The sequence below is a fragment of the Nicotiana tabacum genome, chromosome 6 (assembly GCF_000715075.1).
Source record: "Nicotiana tabacum cultivar K326 chromosome 6, ASM71507v2, whole genome shotgun sequence".
NCBI lineage: Eukaryota > Viridiplantae > Streptophyta > Magnoliopsida > Solanales > Solanaceae > Nicotiana > Nicotiana tabacum.
The window spans coordinates 145,829,936-145,845,454 of record NC_134085.1 but is presented as its reverse complement, the minus strand read 5'-3'; the positions used below and the strand labels follow the sequence as shown (position 1 = coordinate 145,845,454).

The following is a 15,519-nucleotide window of genomic DNA, read 5'->3' as shown; positions in this document are numbered from 1 at the left end:
GGACAACCATTCTGGTCAGATTTTGATCCATACACTATTTAAGTGAACAACACTTCTTGACACATAAGTTTAATGTGTAAGCAAATAAAAAATATTCCTACACGATACACACAAATAATTATTACAGCTCCTGAAAGATTAAATATTACGTAGGATAACGGTAAAAGTAAAATTAAATATTATGTAGGAGTTTCTAAAACAAATACTGCTAAACAAAGTGAAATAGCGCGAGCTAAAATCTTAGGAGGAAGAGTACACAAGACGAGCGGAGGAAAAAAGAAACAACCCCATAATAGCAAAATACAGACTGCTCAGAGAAGCAAGTAACATGGTACGACTAGAAGTCCAAAAGAACGAAGCTTGGGTCTTTCCTTAAAAACTTCAATATCTCTACCCTTAAACGACGACGTTAAAAGTGGGGAACGTGAGTTACACGCCCATCGTTGCTGAGGTATTTACCCACTACGCACCACCAAAAGGAAGAAATCACGATTATAAAAAGCAAAAGCAGCAGCTGCTCACCCTCACACAAATAGAGAAAGTAAAGCAAACAAAAATTGAATCTACAAAAGCATTAAAGTTAAAAATGATGAACAGCAGATGGAGGAGCATAAGCTGAAGCTTCGTTATTATGTACATTTTCCTCATCATCACTGGCTCTACTGAACTCAGTTTCCCTTTCTTCCCTTCTCTAGGGTTTTTGAACAAATTACAGCAAAACAGTACACGATTCTCTTAAAACCCTAAAACTGGCAGCAGCTCAGTGGAATTTCACTTCCAGATTTGATTTGAAACCCTAAAAGGACATGGACAGATCAAGATCTAAGAGATACTATTACGACCAAGACTACGATCCCGAGAACAACTTACCCAGGACTAAACAGAGGTACAACAACAATCCTCATGCTAATAATCACCATTATGCTCCTACTCACCACCGCCGTTCCCTCACCGGAGGCGGCGGAGGAGGAGGCCGGAAAATGCAGGACCCTTCGTTAATGGTTACTACTAGTTATCGGATTTTGTGCCACGATGTTAAGGCGGGTGGTGTTATTGGGAAATCAGGTAGCATTATTAAGGCGATTAGGCAACATACTGGGGCGTGGGTGAATGTGCATGAACTGATACCGGGAGACGATGAACGGATCATTGAGATTTCGGATACTCGGAGGCGGGACCCGGACGGTAGAATGCCGGCATTTTCGCCAGCTCAGGAAGCGTTGCTGTTGATACATGAGAGGATTTTGGATAGTGATGGAGGCTACAGTGGTGGTGGTGGGGTTGAAGTGGAAGAGGAGTTTAGGATGAGGGGCCTTAGTGGGAATAATCGTGCCGTGACGAGGCTTGTGGTGTCAAGAATGCATGTGGGGTGTTTGCTTGGGAAAGGAGGAAAAATTATTGAGCAAATGAGGATGGAGACTAAGACTCATATTAGAATTTTGCCCAGAGATCACACTTTGCCTCGTTGCGTTTCAATGTCAGAGGAGATTGTTCAGGTTAGAATACCAAATACCTCAGTTTCATGCACTGCTCCTGGAGTTTTCTAAAGTCCCCATATGGATTTGTCTTGGTTAATTTGAATTGGACAGTGACTTTGTGCATTGTTGTCGATAAAGTGATCAGAACCATACCATTAATTGAAGCAGTGATATAGTTGCTGAAACAAAGAAAAAACTAATGACAAAGATAATTTAAAAAAAATACTCTTACCATTGGGAACTAGAACTGATTTGTATGATTGTTTGTTGGAACTGAAAAAGGTTAGCTGATACTGCATAAGAAGTTGGAGAACGAACATGCATCTTAAGTAGAAATGAACACTAGGTCACTTGTCACTCAGGAAGTTGGAGAGCGAACATGTATCTTAAGTAGAAATGAACACTAGTTCAGTTGACAATGAGACTCGATGATACCTGAGTTCAGATAGGATACAAGAATGAAGATGTTCTGAATTGAAATGGATCAGATAACTAATAGCTAGTGATATTTTAATGAATGGCTAATGTTTTATGCCATACTTTTTGAGCACCTATATTTATTTTCCTGAGTTCGGCTAATATTGGGGCAAGACTGATATTACATGTGACAACCCAAATTGCTTTCTGCTATATGCTGACTAGTGTATCTACAAAGAACAAGTACAACTACCACTATGACGCCTCAATCCCAAGCAAGTCGGGGTCGGCTATATGACCCTCACTATCCATGTCACTCTTAAGCTCATCTCAGTACAATATTGCTGAGTAGTCTAATCTGAAAATGCCTTGAATGGGTATTTCAGATGAAGTGTTTGATGTCTGGTATTTACCTATTTTTCGGAGGTCAATGTGCATGGCAAAATGAGCTTTTATTCAATGATTCAGTTGAGAGACCCACAAGGTGTCAATTAACTTTGATTTGTCACTAGTGGGTTTTGCTTTAAAAGCCATTAGAGCAAATTTACTGTTGATTTCCTTCAGGAACTTGTTGGTCCAGGTAATCATGCAGATATCTGCTGAAACTCTTGGGTCATATGTTTAAGCATAGCACTTTATGTTTTGATGGCTAAACATTTCTATATTGGACCATATCCTGCTTACTTTTCCTCCCGAAGCCATCAAAACATTTGCATATTTCAAATGATTTTGAAAAAGATATTTCAAAGAACATGGATACATTAATGCAGTTCATTGCCTTCATATGACCTAAAGGGATCATTTCACTTGCAATTATTTTTGGCTTATAGTTGATTTGATATAATTACTTACATTAAAGTAATTCTTAGACAATGCTCTTAAAGTTACCTTTGTGATTACAAAGAGGAGATTTCTAATTAAAGAGTGGTAAAATACTGCTGCTACTGATTTATAATCTCTTGTGCCTGATGATTCTGAGCTTTTCATATAGATCATGATATTTATGTATGACGTTATCCGGACGTTGTGGCAATTGTAATAATGTGGTGGATTTTATTAGATAGCTAATGCATGTCTGAAAAGTATCATTAGTAGTGCAGCGTAGCATTATGCATTGTGTATGTCTGAAACCTGTTTGTGTGCAGGTAGTTGGGGAAATGAATGCTGTGAAAAAGGCCATAGAAATTATCTCCTCACGCTTGAGGGAGAGCCAGCATCGTGATCGTAGTCACTTTCCTGGTCGGCTACATTCTCCTGAGCGGTTCGTTCCTCCTGATGACGAATTTATTCCTCACATGAACAATACAACCCGCAGGGCGTCTGAAAATGGGTCTAGTTTTGGATCAAGGCTACCTGCTGGTATGAGTAGTGGTCGAAGCAACAACTATCCCTCATCCTCGTCTGGATATGCCATTGAATCTGGAAACGCTCCTGGCAATGAGAATGGGCAGGTCATGTATGTCGAAGATCTTGTGTTCCGAATTCTATGTCCAGTTGACAAGGTTGATACTGTTGCTGGAGAATCAGATGGAATTATAGAGTTGCTTCAGAATGAGATTGGCGTGGATGTCAAGATTTTGAATCCTGTTGCCAGCTCAAACGAACAGGTCATAATCATTATGTCTGATGAGGTACTCCTCCTTTTTCTTTTTCACATCACAGTAAGTCATTGCTGCTTTTGGCTGTTAGAGTTTTAATTTTTAGTTTGCTGTATGGGAGAAGAGGATTCCACTAGTTTTTTTCCCCCTTAGCCTTGTTTCTGAATTTGTTAACTTTATCAAGCATAGACCTCATAGAATTATGTTTAAAACTTTATGAAAGATCTCTGGTTTATATTTGTCTTTTAGGGTCCAGATGATGAGCTGTTTCCTGCTCAGGAAGCTCTTTTGCATATACAAACCCGCATTGTTGATCTTGTTCCAGAGAAGGAAAATGTTATTACAACTCGTTTAGTTGTGCAAACAGATGAAGTTGAATGCTTAGGAGGAAGAGATGGACCATTATCTGACATGCAGAAAATAACTGGTGCTACTGTCCAGATTCTACCAAAGGAAGAACTTCCACCATGTGTGTCAGGGTCTGACGAAATTATACAGGTAATGCCAATCTTCTTTTAATCTTCTAATATGATGGTACCAATGTAGCTAATTTGATTCTCACGTTGTTTAGTTGATATATGCACCAGAGATGGTGCATAATTGGGCAATGCATTCCTTTTGCAAGATACATGGGTTGTGCAACGAAGGAATCTTGTATCTGCAGTTTTATCAGCTGCCATTAATTTTCCTAAATGTCTTAGTGTAGCATAGGTTGCTGTTGTGTAGAAGAGATTTTAAGAGAATTCAGATTATTGGTTAGAGCTGTAATCTATCTCCCCAGGGTAGGGGCAAGGTCTAGGTCTGCGTACATACTATCCTCCCCAGGCCCCACTTGTGGGATTTCACTAGGTTTATTGTTGTTGTTGTTGTTGGTTAGAGCAGTACTAGTGTCCGGTTGTTGGACTCATTGTTTTTTCTGGACGTGGTCTGTAATTCTTCAAATCTCCAGATTGTTGGAGAGATAAAAGCAGCTAGAGAAGCACTTGTTGAAGTGACATCGAGGCTTCGGAGTTACACTTATCGGGAGTTCTTTCAAAAGGATATACCCTCACCAGCAGTACCTGCATCAAGCCCAGCTAGGAGTAATATTGGAGCAGACAAATGTTCCGTCAACAACACATCTCCTTCTCAACAAAACTACAATGTGAACGATGTTCAAACTTCAATCTATCAAAATGCACCAGCCAAACTGATGACACAGCCAGTAAAAGTGAGTTAATTGCCATTCCTTCTTGTTTCCGGATGAATCTAATTTTTCTTACCCCAGCCTTTGCCGTTACATCCTAATGAGCTTGGATAATACTTAATAGTTTGTCAAATAGCCTTAGTTGTCTCAAGAAATGTCTAATAGCTCCTTATCAAAAAAAGGAAATGTCTAATAGCTGGATTCATAGGTGTTGGATCCCCCTATTATATTCCATTAAAAGGTGTTTTCTCTGTAGGAAACTGGGGCATCTGCCAGTGAAATAGCCAAGCAAAATGAAAATGAGCGTCGTGAAGATATTCCAAGCGGATTGAATAGGTAACAATTCTCTGTTTTATCTTAAACCATGGTAGTTTGCTGTCTTTGAACCTAAATTTCTCTTTTCCAGAATGCATGTACCATTGGTCACAAGAAGTACATTGGAAGTTGTCATACCTCCACACGCAGTGCCCAAACTGATAACAAAATCAAGAAATAAGCTTGCTCAGATTAGTGAGGTCAGTTTGGCTTCTTCATTGCAACCACTTTCCTTAAGAATCACGTTTGCCTACAGCAAGTATCATTATAACATTATTTTTATTGCTGACAGTTGTCAGGAGCAAATGTTAAATTGATTGAGGATAGACCTGAGGAAACAGAGAAAATCATACAAATATCAGGCACTCCGGAGCAAGCGGAGAGAGCTCAAAGCCTGCTTCAAGGGTTTATTTTAAGTAGTAAGTATCTTTCTTCTCTCTTCATCTCAACCTTAAACTGGGAGTTAGAGAGAAGTGTGTGCCAGTAAACCCCAACCCCCTCCCAAAAAGGGGGGGGGGGGGAAGAAAAGAGAAAAATAATGACTAGCATGGCAATGTTCCTTATGTAATCTAATTCTTTGCTTTATTATTCAGCCCTAGAAGATGGCCCCTGAAGAACTGTGACATATGTGGCAAATAATGCTCCAAGCCTGTAGGTGCCTTGCAAATTTTCCTCTGTAGTCCGTTATAGTAGGGTATCCTAGGCCAGCGCGAGGCACTGACAAGTAAGAATGTACAATATTAGAACTCAGTGCTAATGTAATTTGTAATGCTTTACTCCCTCAAGTTGTCGTGTTGTATTTTGGAATGTACTATCAACACTCCTGCACTGTACAGGAATGAAGTGTTTTGTGCAAAATCAGGTTCAAATGCTGGTGCTTAATTTTCCCTCAAGTTGTCGTCTTGTAGTTTGGAATGTACTATCAACACTCTTGCAATGTACAGGAACGGAGTTACGCATTTTGTGCAAAATTGGGTTCATGCTGGTGCTTATTTTTCCGCTAAAAGGGAATACCTTTATTTGGGGTTTTTTTCTTTTTATTTTGTACCTGTAAATGGATATATGATGCCCAGGAGGTGGGGGAGTAAAACAACCTTTATGTTGACATCCCTGTTCCGTGTATAGTTAATACAATGGTTTTTGTGGGGGTGGCTCTTCTGGCCAGGTTTGCTAACTCTTCCTCCCTATCTGAACCCTCTTTTGCCACTTGACACTTTCTTTTCCACCCGTCCTTCCTAAGAATTTCTGCATATGTAGTATGCCAGTCTGGAAGGATGAAGAATGCATTTGTTTTCGACATGTAAAATTACACGCCATATTTGAGTGGATTGGTTGAGGTACATGGTACTTGGCAGCCGAAGAACACGGGTGTGTTTGTGTGATGTGACTCATTTTTTTATGTTTTTCATGATTCTTGTCATATGGAACATTTTCCTCTAGAGATTGGTCCTGATGGGGAGGCCATAGTTTTGTTAGATAAGGGGCTACGTTAGCCAAGTCAATTGGACAGATATAAATTTGACATGTTAAACCTGGACTATTGGAGAAGTTTTGTGCTCTCTCTAGCTATTTTAATTTTTCAAGTCCTTTTATTTCTTATCATCCACTGCTGGAGTGCCATGCTAGTAAACAGGTTGCGAAATGCAGCGTTGGGTCTTGCAACGGACTTTGTTCTCTTCCCTTCTTATTTTTTAAATGCATAGAAGGTATATTAGGAGATTTTTTTAGCACATTACTGAAGCACCAGAGTGCTCTGTTGTAGCTCTACCCCGAAACTAGTTACTACCATATGCAAAAGCAAATTTTGATATGCTTCAGAATTTTAATAGATATCGTCAGTTGAACGGAGCAATCTTTATTTGGATTGGATAGAAGTTACAAAGTCTTTATTATGCTTCTTTATATATCGTTACAATCCAATATACACACAATTACCTGCTAGCTCTATTTGATGTTTCAGAATTGGAAGCTGAATCGTTGCAGGCGAAAATGTAGAATATTGCAACCTATAATAGGTCACTATTGGCGGAAGCTATGTCCCGAGGTCTCGGCGACTTTTTTTGATTGAAATAAGATTATGAGTCTTTATTCTTCCAAACATTTTATTTTAGGAATGCCCCAAAAAAAGTGATCTTTAATGCGAAATGTTTTTCCACTAAGTTAGGCGAAATGTAAAAGATATAGCAATTGCGCAAAAGCCGTGGTTCCAAGAATTTAGAGACGAATTATAGAATTTTTTTAAAGAATAAAAAGAAAAAGAACTAAGGGAAAGATAGAAGCTAAATTATAGCCTGTTTGGTCGTACTTTTTTAGCCAAAAGTAATTAGAAGGAAACAAAGAATATTTTTGAGCGGAAACATAAGCTGTTTTTGAGAAGCCGAGAAAAGTGGTTTCTATTCGGAAGCACTTTTTAAACAATTACTTTAACAAAAAAATATTTAGAAATACTTTTTAAAAACTTGATTAAATATTATTTGTTATTAAAATTTATTAGCTAAATACAAATTGTTTCTCATGAAAAATATATTTTTAAGAAAAATATTTTTCAAAATAAATTAAATTTAGAAGCACGGCCAAAACCTGCTATTAAAACGGGTGCACTTTTGAACAAAAAAAAAAAAAAAAAAAAAACGGGTGCACTTTAATATATACTAATTAATTAGAAAAAACCCAAGCAGATTTGCATAGTTGTGGATAATCTCTCCTTCTATCTGTTTCCCTCGGTTTCTCTTGTGCTTTCTGCAGCAGCAAAATGTCTACTTCCCTAACCTCTCCTGCTCCTTGCACCTTTTTCTCACTCACCAACTCCTGCAGGTATCTCAAACCCCATTTCGTACTTCAATTTCTTTGTATTTGCTTATCTTTGTCAATTCAATGAGTATTTTTTTTTCCGGGTTGCATTTTTCAGGACGAGTCTTGTATTTTTAAATACCCATAATATTGACCGACTACAGAAAGGCATATTGTCTGTCACCTTTTATCACCGTCCGTCTCAAAGTTGTAATTTTAAGCTTTGCTTTCCTACTGGTGGGCTGTTTTCCCCTTTTAGTAAAAGGGGTTGTGTTGTGTCAGCTGCCTCACCCAAATTTTACAAAGGATATCAACTTAATTCAAGTCTTGGTTCTCAGAGGTATGGACTTAGCTTTCTTCTGATCAAATGCAGATTTGTTCACATTATTGTGTCAAATCTTTGACAATTTCGTTACTTTTCTTGTGTAAAGAAGTGGTTTTTATTTGTTACTTACACTTACTGTAGGAAAAAAAAAATCTAAAACTAACGGTTACATTACCCCTCAATGTAGATAGGACAACATTGTTAATTGTTATTAGAATTTCACTTAGAACTTTAATGGCTCCAGTTTGAGTTGCAAAGAACTTCATCTAGGTTTTTGAAATCACGAGGAGGATTTTGAGGAGTTAAGGGTTATAATAGTCAAGGAATTTCGAGGGTCAATAGAGCTAATTGTCCTTATTGCACGCCATTGACGCAAAAGCTGTTAGGCGAGCTTGGGACGCCGCACCAAGCTCATGCCTAGGTAATTGAGGCACACATCTCATGATGGAACTCAGGCAAGCACCTCACTACTGACTCATAATGTTTTAAGGTGAGACAAATTCCAAAAACGCCTTTTCATGCACTGGTTGTGCTGGGTCTAGTACTTTAAGTTAATGTTACAATCCAGTTGCTTATCTGGTTGACAATATTATCAGTAGAGCATACAACTATTTGCCTTGGCAGACCTACAAGCCACCTACCACCCCTCCACCCATACAATCATTTCCATATTCTTGTCTTAATTATACTCCCTCCGTTTCAATTTATGTGAACCCATTTGACTGGGCACGGCGTTTAAGAAAAGAGAGAAGACTTTTGAACTTGTGGTGTAAAATAAAGCACATATATTTTGTGTGGCTATAAATTATTGCATAAAAGTAAATTGTTTCCAAATAGGGAAAGAGGTCATTCTTTTTGGCACGGACTAAAAAGGAAATAGGTTCATATAAATTGAAACGGAGGGAGTAGATTTTAAGAGGATAATGCAAATTATTCTATTTGAATCATGGAAAACATCAAGTATGAGAAAGTACAAAATACCAAGTTTGGGAGGAAGAACCAGAGTTCTGAAAGCTGAAGCGTTTTATAAGCTGTTATATTTATTAACTAATGAAGCATCTGTCTTTAGAAAAAAGAACTAACGAGCATCTGTTTGTACAGTGCAACTTTAGCACCTATTTGACATCTCCTTGGCTCCACCATTGCTTCTGCAAAAATTCACTTGTGAAGAGGTGTAATGATTTCCGTCAAATGGGCGATAATCTACCAGCACTATCTATAAGTTTGATGCTACTGGCTAAACCCTTTAGTAGGTGAATAGATTAGAAATCCTGATGAATTCTAAACTTTCCAACAGTTTCAAAGTATAGAAATTTAGAGACTTGAGTTCTTTTTTATATCCATTGAGAACTACTGTGACAGCATGTGTTTTCATCAGTTACACGGATTTAAAGGACAACGTGCCTAGCAGTCTGAATATTCTCGAGGAGCAGCTGAGGGATTTATTTAATGAAGTCCATGCCATGATAAGAATAGGGAAGGAAAATGAGGCCAGAGATCTGCTTCTAGCGAATTATGAAGCGGTCAAAGAACAGATAGATGCAGGTAACAAGGGTATAGAAGAAGCTGCTATTCTTGATGTAACAGCCTTGGGATACATGGCCCTTGGGGACACAAGTTCTGTCAAACCCCTGTTGGATGTGGTAATTCTTTCTCTTTCCATATATGCTAATTCCTGATTCTTGTTTTTCTATCATCATCATGAAAGGATCAAGTGACCTTTCAAGGGGCAGATGTACGGTGTAAATATTCGTTGGAGAACCAGAGCATGGAGATATGATCTCAAACATCTTCCTTGGAAGTTTCAATTACAAGTATCTCTGAGAAAGACAAATCTTTTATTGACATAAAGAACTTTCGCTTTTCATGCAATACTATAACGTCCTTATTGTTTTAGAATTCATACTTGTCCTCATTTTGGCCACCCTTTTCTGTATGTGGGTGGTTGGGATGATGTACTGGCAGTTGGGCGAGATTGTTGATGACTTGAAAGATGAGGAGCCTCTTCTGGACTCGATACTCACACATATGGGTAATATGCATGAAAAGTTGGAAACTTTTGAGATGTCCATTTGTCTCTATGGAAGAGCTGTCAAAGTTATTGAGAGACTCTATGGTAAGTCGGTTTTCTTTTCCACTTTTCTTGTGTTGCTTATTTTACGTATGGATATATTTGTGTTAGATGGTTGTGCTGCTCATGCTTCTAAAATATGAATTCTATTCATCTACTATGGGGTTGGATTTTGTTTGCCATACAACTGTATAGAAATAAAAGGTCCAGGTTGATAAAAGTTTTAAGTTTGTAGCTTTAGTTACTGTTATCAAGCTAGTGCTTCTTCTAGATGGCTGATATGTGGCTGAAAGCAGTTCGCGGCGCTTTTATTTTACATTACAGGAAATACCAGTTCTTTTATCGTCACTCCATTGTTAGGGATGGCAAAAGTCCTGGGTTCTCATCGAAAGACCACAAAAGCAATAGAGGCATACCATCGTGTGGTTAAAATACTCGAATCTAGCAGGGGTGAAGAAAGTGAAGAATTGGTAGTTCCTTTATTTGCGATGGGCAATCTTCTTCTGAAGGAAGGGAGAGTGGCTGATGCAGAAAATGCCTTTAATAGGTGATCACTGATCCTACATGTATCTTGGTTCTTGACCATTGTGTTTCTATAATCACCATACTAACTTGTTCTCCCTTTTATTTTCATATGATATAGAATTTTGACCACATACATGAAGTTATATGGAGAAAATGATGGCAGAGTTGGACTGTCTATGAGTTATCTTGCACGTGCAAAATGTGCAAAAGGTGAATTTAATGATTTCCTACTTCTCGTGATTAATGTCTCTTTTAGTTTGCTGTTCCTGGTGTGTCACATAATGTTTTCCTTATCTATGGTTGTCATTACTTAAGTAAATGAAGAAATCAACGAAAAGGCCGAACAATGAAGTAACTTGCTCAATAGCAAGTATGAGATAGGGCCAATGCTTGAACAGCTAACTAATTTGAATACCTATTGGTGACTTGCTCAATAGCAAGTATGAGATAGGGCCAATACTTGAACAGCTAACTAAATTTGAATACCTATTGGTGGCTTGGCATTCTTGTGTTCTGGAGATTCCAGTTTCTTGTAACTTTCAGCTTCCTGCAAGTACAACAACAAACTCAGTTTAATCACATACATGAGGTCTGGGGAGGGTAGTGTGTACGTAGCCTTACCCCTATGATCCTATCCTATAAAGGCAGAGAGGCTGTTTCCGATTCAGCTTCCTGCAAGTGCTAGAGCATAATGCACTGGTTTCATTCCAAATTAGGAGAATTACAAATTATTATGCTTTCTAGGCTCTCTGGTCATTATATTATTCCTATTTTGACATTTATTCCCAAAAAGAGCCGTGTTCATACATCTGGTGTTTTACAGGAGACGTGAATGAAGCCATTGATCTGTATAAAGAGGCTCTTCGTAGGCTGAAAGATTCTGATTATATAGCCATAGATGATCAAATAATGGAGAAGATGAGAGTAGACTTGGCTGAATTGCTTCATGTGGTTGGAAGGTGAGGATCATATTTTAATTGAACATAGGGTTACTTACGTAAACAAGCTTAATGAAAACTTTTTTCTCACATAAACTTCCTTGAATTTTGCTCCAAAGGCACACAATTTTCCTGTGGTTTCCAAAATTATGGAATCACCCCAATTTTTAAATTGTTTGATAAAAGCTTTTTATCCCGCCAATTTCCTCTTCAGCAAGTATCAAATTTTGGCTTCTTTTTTATTCTAACTTACCATCTATTTTTTAATAAATTCATTTTCTTATTTGCATTTAGTAAAGTTGTTTTCCTATATACAACTCAGTATTTCCGTGAAGTGGCCTTTGGAATCGGGATAGACAATATGCGCTTTTGACAGAAATTAAGTACGGTTTATTACGGAGGTTGAGATTTTTCTTGCCACTAATTTTATTTTATTTTTGATGAGTAACGTATTGATTTTACAGATGTAAAACACGGCATTAAGGGAATGCCCCAAACCCCCCCCCCCCCCCCCCCCCCCCCCCCCAAAAAAAAATAAAAAATAAAAAACACAGGCATCCAGTTGGCACTACCCTTTTGCACCAAAATCTAAGCAAAAATAGACACTTATGTTTAAGATTAATAACACTGTCCCTTTTGTCTTCAAAAACTCACTCTCCACAGTGAGGATTTAAGTATATCCTTTTGGAGAACTGCTTTAACACTCATTAATCTTTCAGAGGTGAAGAAGGCCGCCTGCTACTGGAGGAATGCTTGTTGATAACTGAGAGGTTCAAGGGAGAAGGGCATCCCGGTTCAGTCTCCCATTTAGTGAATCTGGCCACTTCTTATTCACAGTCCAAAAGATTTGCAGAAGCTGAGCGCATGCTAAGGATGAGCTTGCAGATTATGTTGAAGAATGTTTCACCTGATGATCAATCCGTTACTTTCCCAATGCTGCATCTTGCAGTTATTCTCTACAATCTAAACCGTAACGAGGAAGCCGAAAAATATGCATTAGAGGTTCTGCGAATCCGTGAGAAGGCATTTGGGAAAGATTCTCTACCAGTTGGTGAGCTTATCCCTTTTCCTAATATTTAACGTTAACCACTATGTTTCTATCTGCTATTTCCTGATGTTTTGCAAAAAATTTCATTCATGTTATATCTGCTTGCCCTCTTTATCCATGTATATGAAAGTAGTAGCTCGGTACGTGTTTAAGCTTTCTCGCTTCTTCTCTTTCTTTTCTCCCATTTTGGTTAAAGAGTTTCTATATGCAGGGGAGGCTCTTGACTGTTTGGTCTCCATTCAGACCCAGCTGGGAAAGGATGATGGTGAATTGCTAGAGTTGCTCAAGAGAGTACTGAAAATTCAAGAGAAAGCTTTTGGTGCCGACAGCGAGGAAGTCATGGAAACACTTAAAAAGATTGTATATTACTTGGAGAAGATGGGGAGGAGACTAGACAAACTCCCTCTGCAAAGAAGATTATCAAAGCTCAGAAGTAAATATAAGCAAAAGGTTCAATATTAAGGATCGTGCAAAGCCACATGTCGGATGTGTACCTGCTTTCATGCCATTAATGGTGTCAAATCGCTAGCTGTTCTGCAGCAAGAAACTTTTCTTTCTATTGGAAGTTCGAGTGTATCAGTAGGAAAAGAGATTACTGGAGAATAGCACAAGATCGGTTTTTCTTGTTGCCATGGTGAACAAGGTAGGCAGTCAAAAATAACAAAGACAAAATGACAGGCAGATGAAAGAAATTCTCCTTAGCTATTTCTGTCCAAGAGTGCAAGTGCAGTTTCAGAGAACATGACGAAGCAGTTTGATATGAAAGTTTAGGGGACAGTGTTGTCGACAAATGAATACTACCAAAAGCAATGTGCAATGGGATTGAACACTGGAATATGATAGCATGCTTACCTGGAAGGTTAGTCCTTGTTCATATGCAAGTGGTATCAGGTTTCAGCCTGGTGCTAATTCACTTGGTTTAGATGATAAACATTACTGCATTTTCATGTAGCCTGGTCGTCTGTTGATGAAAAATGTTACTGCCGACTCCCTAAGTCCCTTTACACGAGACATCCCCATTGAGTAACTTACTGGAAGTACAATTGGTGGTATGTGGAAAAGATAGACACAGTCCAGCTGCAGGTCTGTAACATATCTGGGTAATCTGAAGGTTAAAGAAGCACAGCTCTTTTCAACGTGGAACGGGAGTACATGAAATGGTGCTTGCATAGAGAAGCTTCATAGACATACTCCAGCTGCAAGTCTGCAGCATAACTGGCTTATCTGAAGGTTGAAGAAGCATATACGTATATAGTATACGATCTTTCTCTTCAATGTGAATGTTGTAAGAGTAGCCAAATGACATAATTTTACCTACATTTTAGGCAATGATTTCAGGTGACAAAGACAGCAATATTACGCTACTCAGTATCCAGATTCTTGAAATAATTACAATGCCCGTTTTTTGAGTTATTCTTCTTTTGGAATGGTATTATTCATGTGAAAAGATTAATAATTGTTACATAAATATAGCGAATCATATTAAATTACCATGGTGGTGTAAATTATATCATTATATTTGGAATATTCCAACTTTCGCAAGGTTTTCAACTATTATGGAGATCTCTCACCTTTCAACTTTTTTATTTTTATTTTTTGAGTGGAGATCTCTCACCTTTCAAAGTTTGGATTCATGACAACTTCTTGATCAGATCTATTCAAACATTTAAAATCAATTCAAATGCCCTTAGCCCAAATAACTATCAATGATGTAATGATCTTATCAAACAATGGTTTGGTAAAATTGTCTCTTCTTTATACATTTGTTAATCTTCTGTTTAATGGGATCACAATTTTATCTGTAGGGGTTTTCATAAGCCAAGAATGGCAAAATATATACATTTTCTGTCAGAAGTTCATTTAAGTGCCCAAAAAATTCTCACTTTATGCTTTTCTTTTTAGAGTATTAGAACACAAGAATATTAATCTTTTAGTATCCTTTTAAGTAGTTTTTAGATACTCCTATTTTAGTATATTGGATCCTTTAACCTATTATGCTCAAACGAAAAGTTATCCAACTTAGTTTACTACTACTAGAAAGCGTAATTGACAACGTTTAAAACGCAGGGGTTGAAAATTCTCATGCAGAGAGTGGGGATTTTAGAGAAAAGTGTGAAAAGGGTGTTTATAGCAAACCAATAAATACATGACATGTATCTTGCATATGGACTTCAATTATTTAACCATGGTAAATTGTATGCATTCTCATCTAATTAAATTAATTAACCATGGTGAGTTAATATAGTTTGGTATAAATATCCGGTGAGAGTAACTATTTAGCGGAGAAAAGTCTAAGTAGGGCGGGACCAATGAAGGAGCACTCTTAATTTAAAAGCTAGTAGGTCGGGACAATGGAGAAAATTTGGGGTATATGCATTTACTAGAAACTAAGGTGGTTGGTGCTTTATTTAATTTTATTTATTTAATTATAATAGAGACTACACTTGTGCCACACTCGATGCATGTACATATTTTTAGAAGATCATTTGGTTTTTACTTTAGATGTAGATTCTAAAAATAGGATTTTTAAGAATATCATAAAATAGAATTTTGTATGTAACAAAGGGATTGAGTAGTTAAAAAGTTAGGATGCTTACTTTTATCAAGTTATCAAATTAATGCTTATCAATTAATCGCTCTGTTTAATTTATGTTGTTCACTTTTGACTTTGTATTTTCTTTAAGAAAAAAAATTAAATAAAGTATATATTTTACAATTTTACCTATAATATTTATAGCATTTCAAAAAGTCTTGGGAAATGATAAATATAAAATAAGAAAAAAGATTGTCTTTCTCTTAATTTGCTAAAATAAACAAGTAAAAGTGAT

At 37.4% G+C, this 15,519-nt stretch overlaps 2 protein-coding genes across 4 annotated transcripts; both read left to right on the top strand.

Moving 5' to 3' along the window:
* Positions 1 to 204: 204 nt before the first annotated feature.
* On the top strand, positions 205 to 5,965 carry LOC107760363 (RNA-binding KH domain-containing protein RCF3). The gene is made up of 8 exons (XM_075255567.1): positions 205 to 1,496; positions 3,041 to 3,526; positions 3,743 to 3,991; positions 4,443 to 4,703; positions 4,936 to 5,015; positions 5,086 to 5,194; positions 5,287 to 5,413; positions 5,588 to 5,965. The coding sequence occupies exons 1-8, from the start codon at positions 807 to 809 to the stop codon at positions 5,605 to 5,607; spliced, it is 2,022 nt and encodes a 673-aa protein (XP_075111668.1). The 5' UTR covers positions 205 to 806; the 3' UTR covers positions 5,608 to 5,965.
* A 1,684-nt stretch (positions 5,966 to 7,649) lies between these two features.
* Positions 7,650 to 14,104, top strand: LOC107760364 (uncharacterized). 3 transcript variants are annotated; one of them, XR_001642370.2, is made up of 10 exons: positions 7,650 to 7,808; positions 7,903 to 8,124; positions 9,488 to 9,752; positions 10,075 to 10,225; positions 10,505 to 10,727; positions 10,824 to 10,915; positions 11,529 to 11,664; positions 12,363 to 12,694; positions 12,903 to 13,550; positions 13,644 to 14,104. XR_001642370.2 is itself a non-coding variant. In XM_016578400.2 (9 exons), the coding sequence occupies exons 1-9, from the start codon at positions 7,747 to 7,749 to the stop codon at positions 13,151 to 13,153; spliced, it is 1,734 nt and encodes a 577-aa protein (XP_016433886.2). In that variant the 5' UTR covers positions 7,650 to 7,746; the 3' UTR covers positions 13,154 to 14,104. The 3 variants fall into 3 exon arrangements, 2 of the variants coding, with proteins under 2 accessions (XP_016433886.2, XP_075111669.1); XM_016578400.2 differs by having other exon boundaries at positions 12,903 to 14,104; XM_075255568.1 differs by lacking the exons at positions 7,650 to 7,808; positions 7,903 to 8,124 and adding an exon at positions 9,010 to 9,362 and having other exon boundaries at positions 12,903 to 14,104.
* The last annotated feature ends 1,415 nt before the right edge of the window (positions 14,105 to 15,519 follow it).

Excerpts from the sequence above, each read along its gene's own strand:
- LOC107760364 (XM_016578400.2), top strand. The coding sequence starts at position 7,747 with ATGTCTACTTCCCTAACCTCTCCTGCTCCTTGCACCTTTTTCTCACTC. Across the intron at positions 9,753-10,074 it reads TCAAACCCCTGTTGGATGTG|TTGGGCGAGATTGTTGATGA; the intron begins GTAATTCTTTCT and ends ATGTACTGGCAG. Across the intron at positions 10,728-10,823 it reads GCAGAAAATGCCTTTAATAG|AATTTTGACCACATACATGA; the intron begins GTGATCACTGAT and ends CATATGATATAG.
- LOC107760363 (XM_075255567.1), top strand. The coding sequence starts at position 807 with ATGGACAGATCAAGATCTAAGAGATACTATTACGACCAAGACTACGAT. Across the intron at positions 3,992-4,442 it reads GGTCTGACGAAATTATACAG|ATTGTTGGAGAGATAAAAGC; the intron begins GTAATGCCAATC and ends TCAAATCTCCAG. Across the intron at positions 4,704-4,935 it reads TGATGACACAGCCAGTAAAA|GAAACTGGGGCATCTGCCAG; the intron begins GTGAGTTAATTG and ends TTTTCTCTGTAG.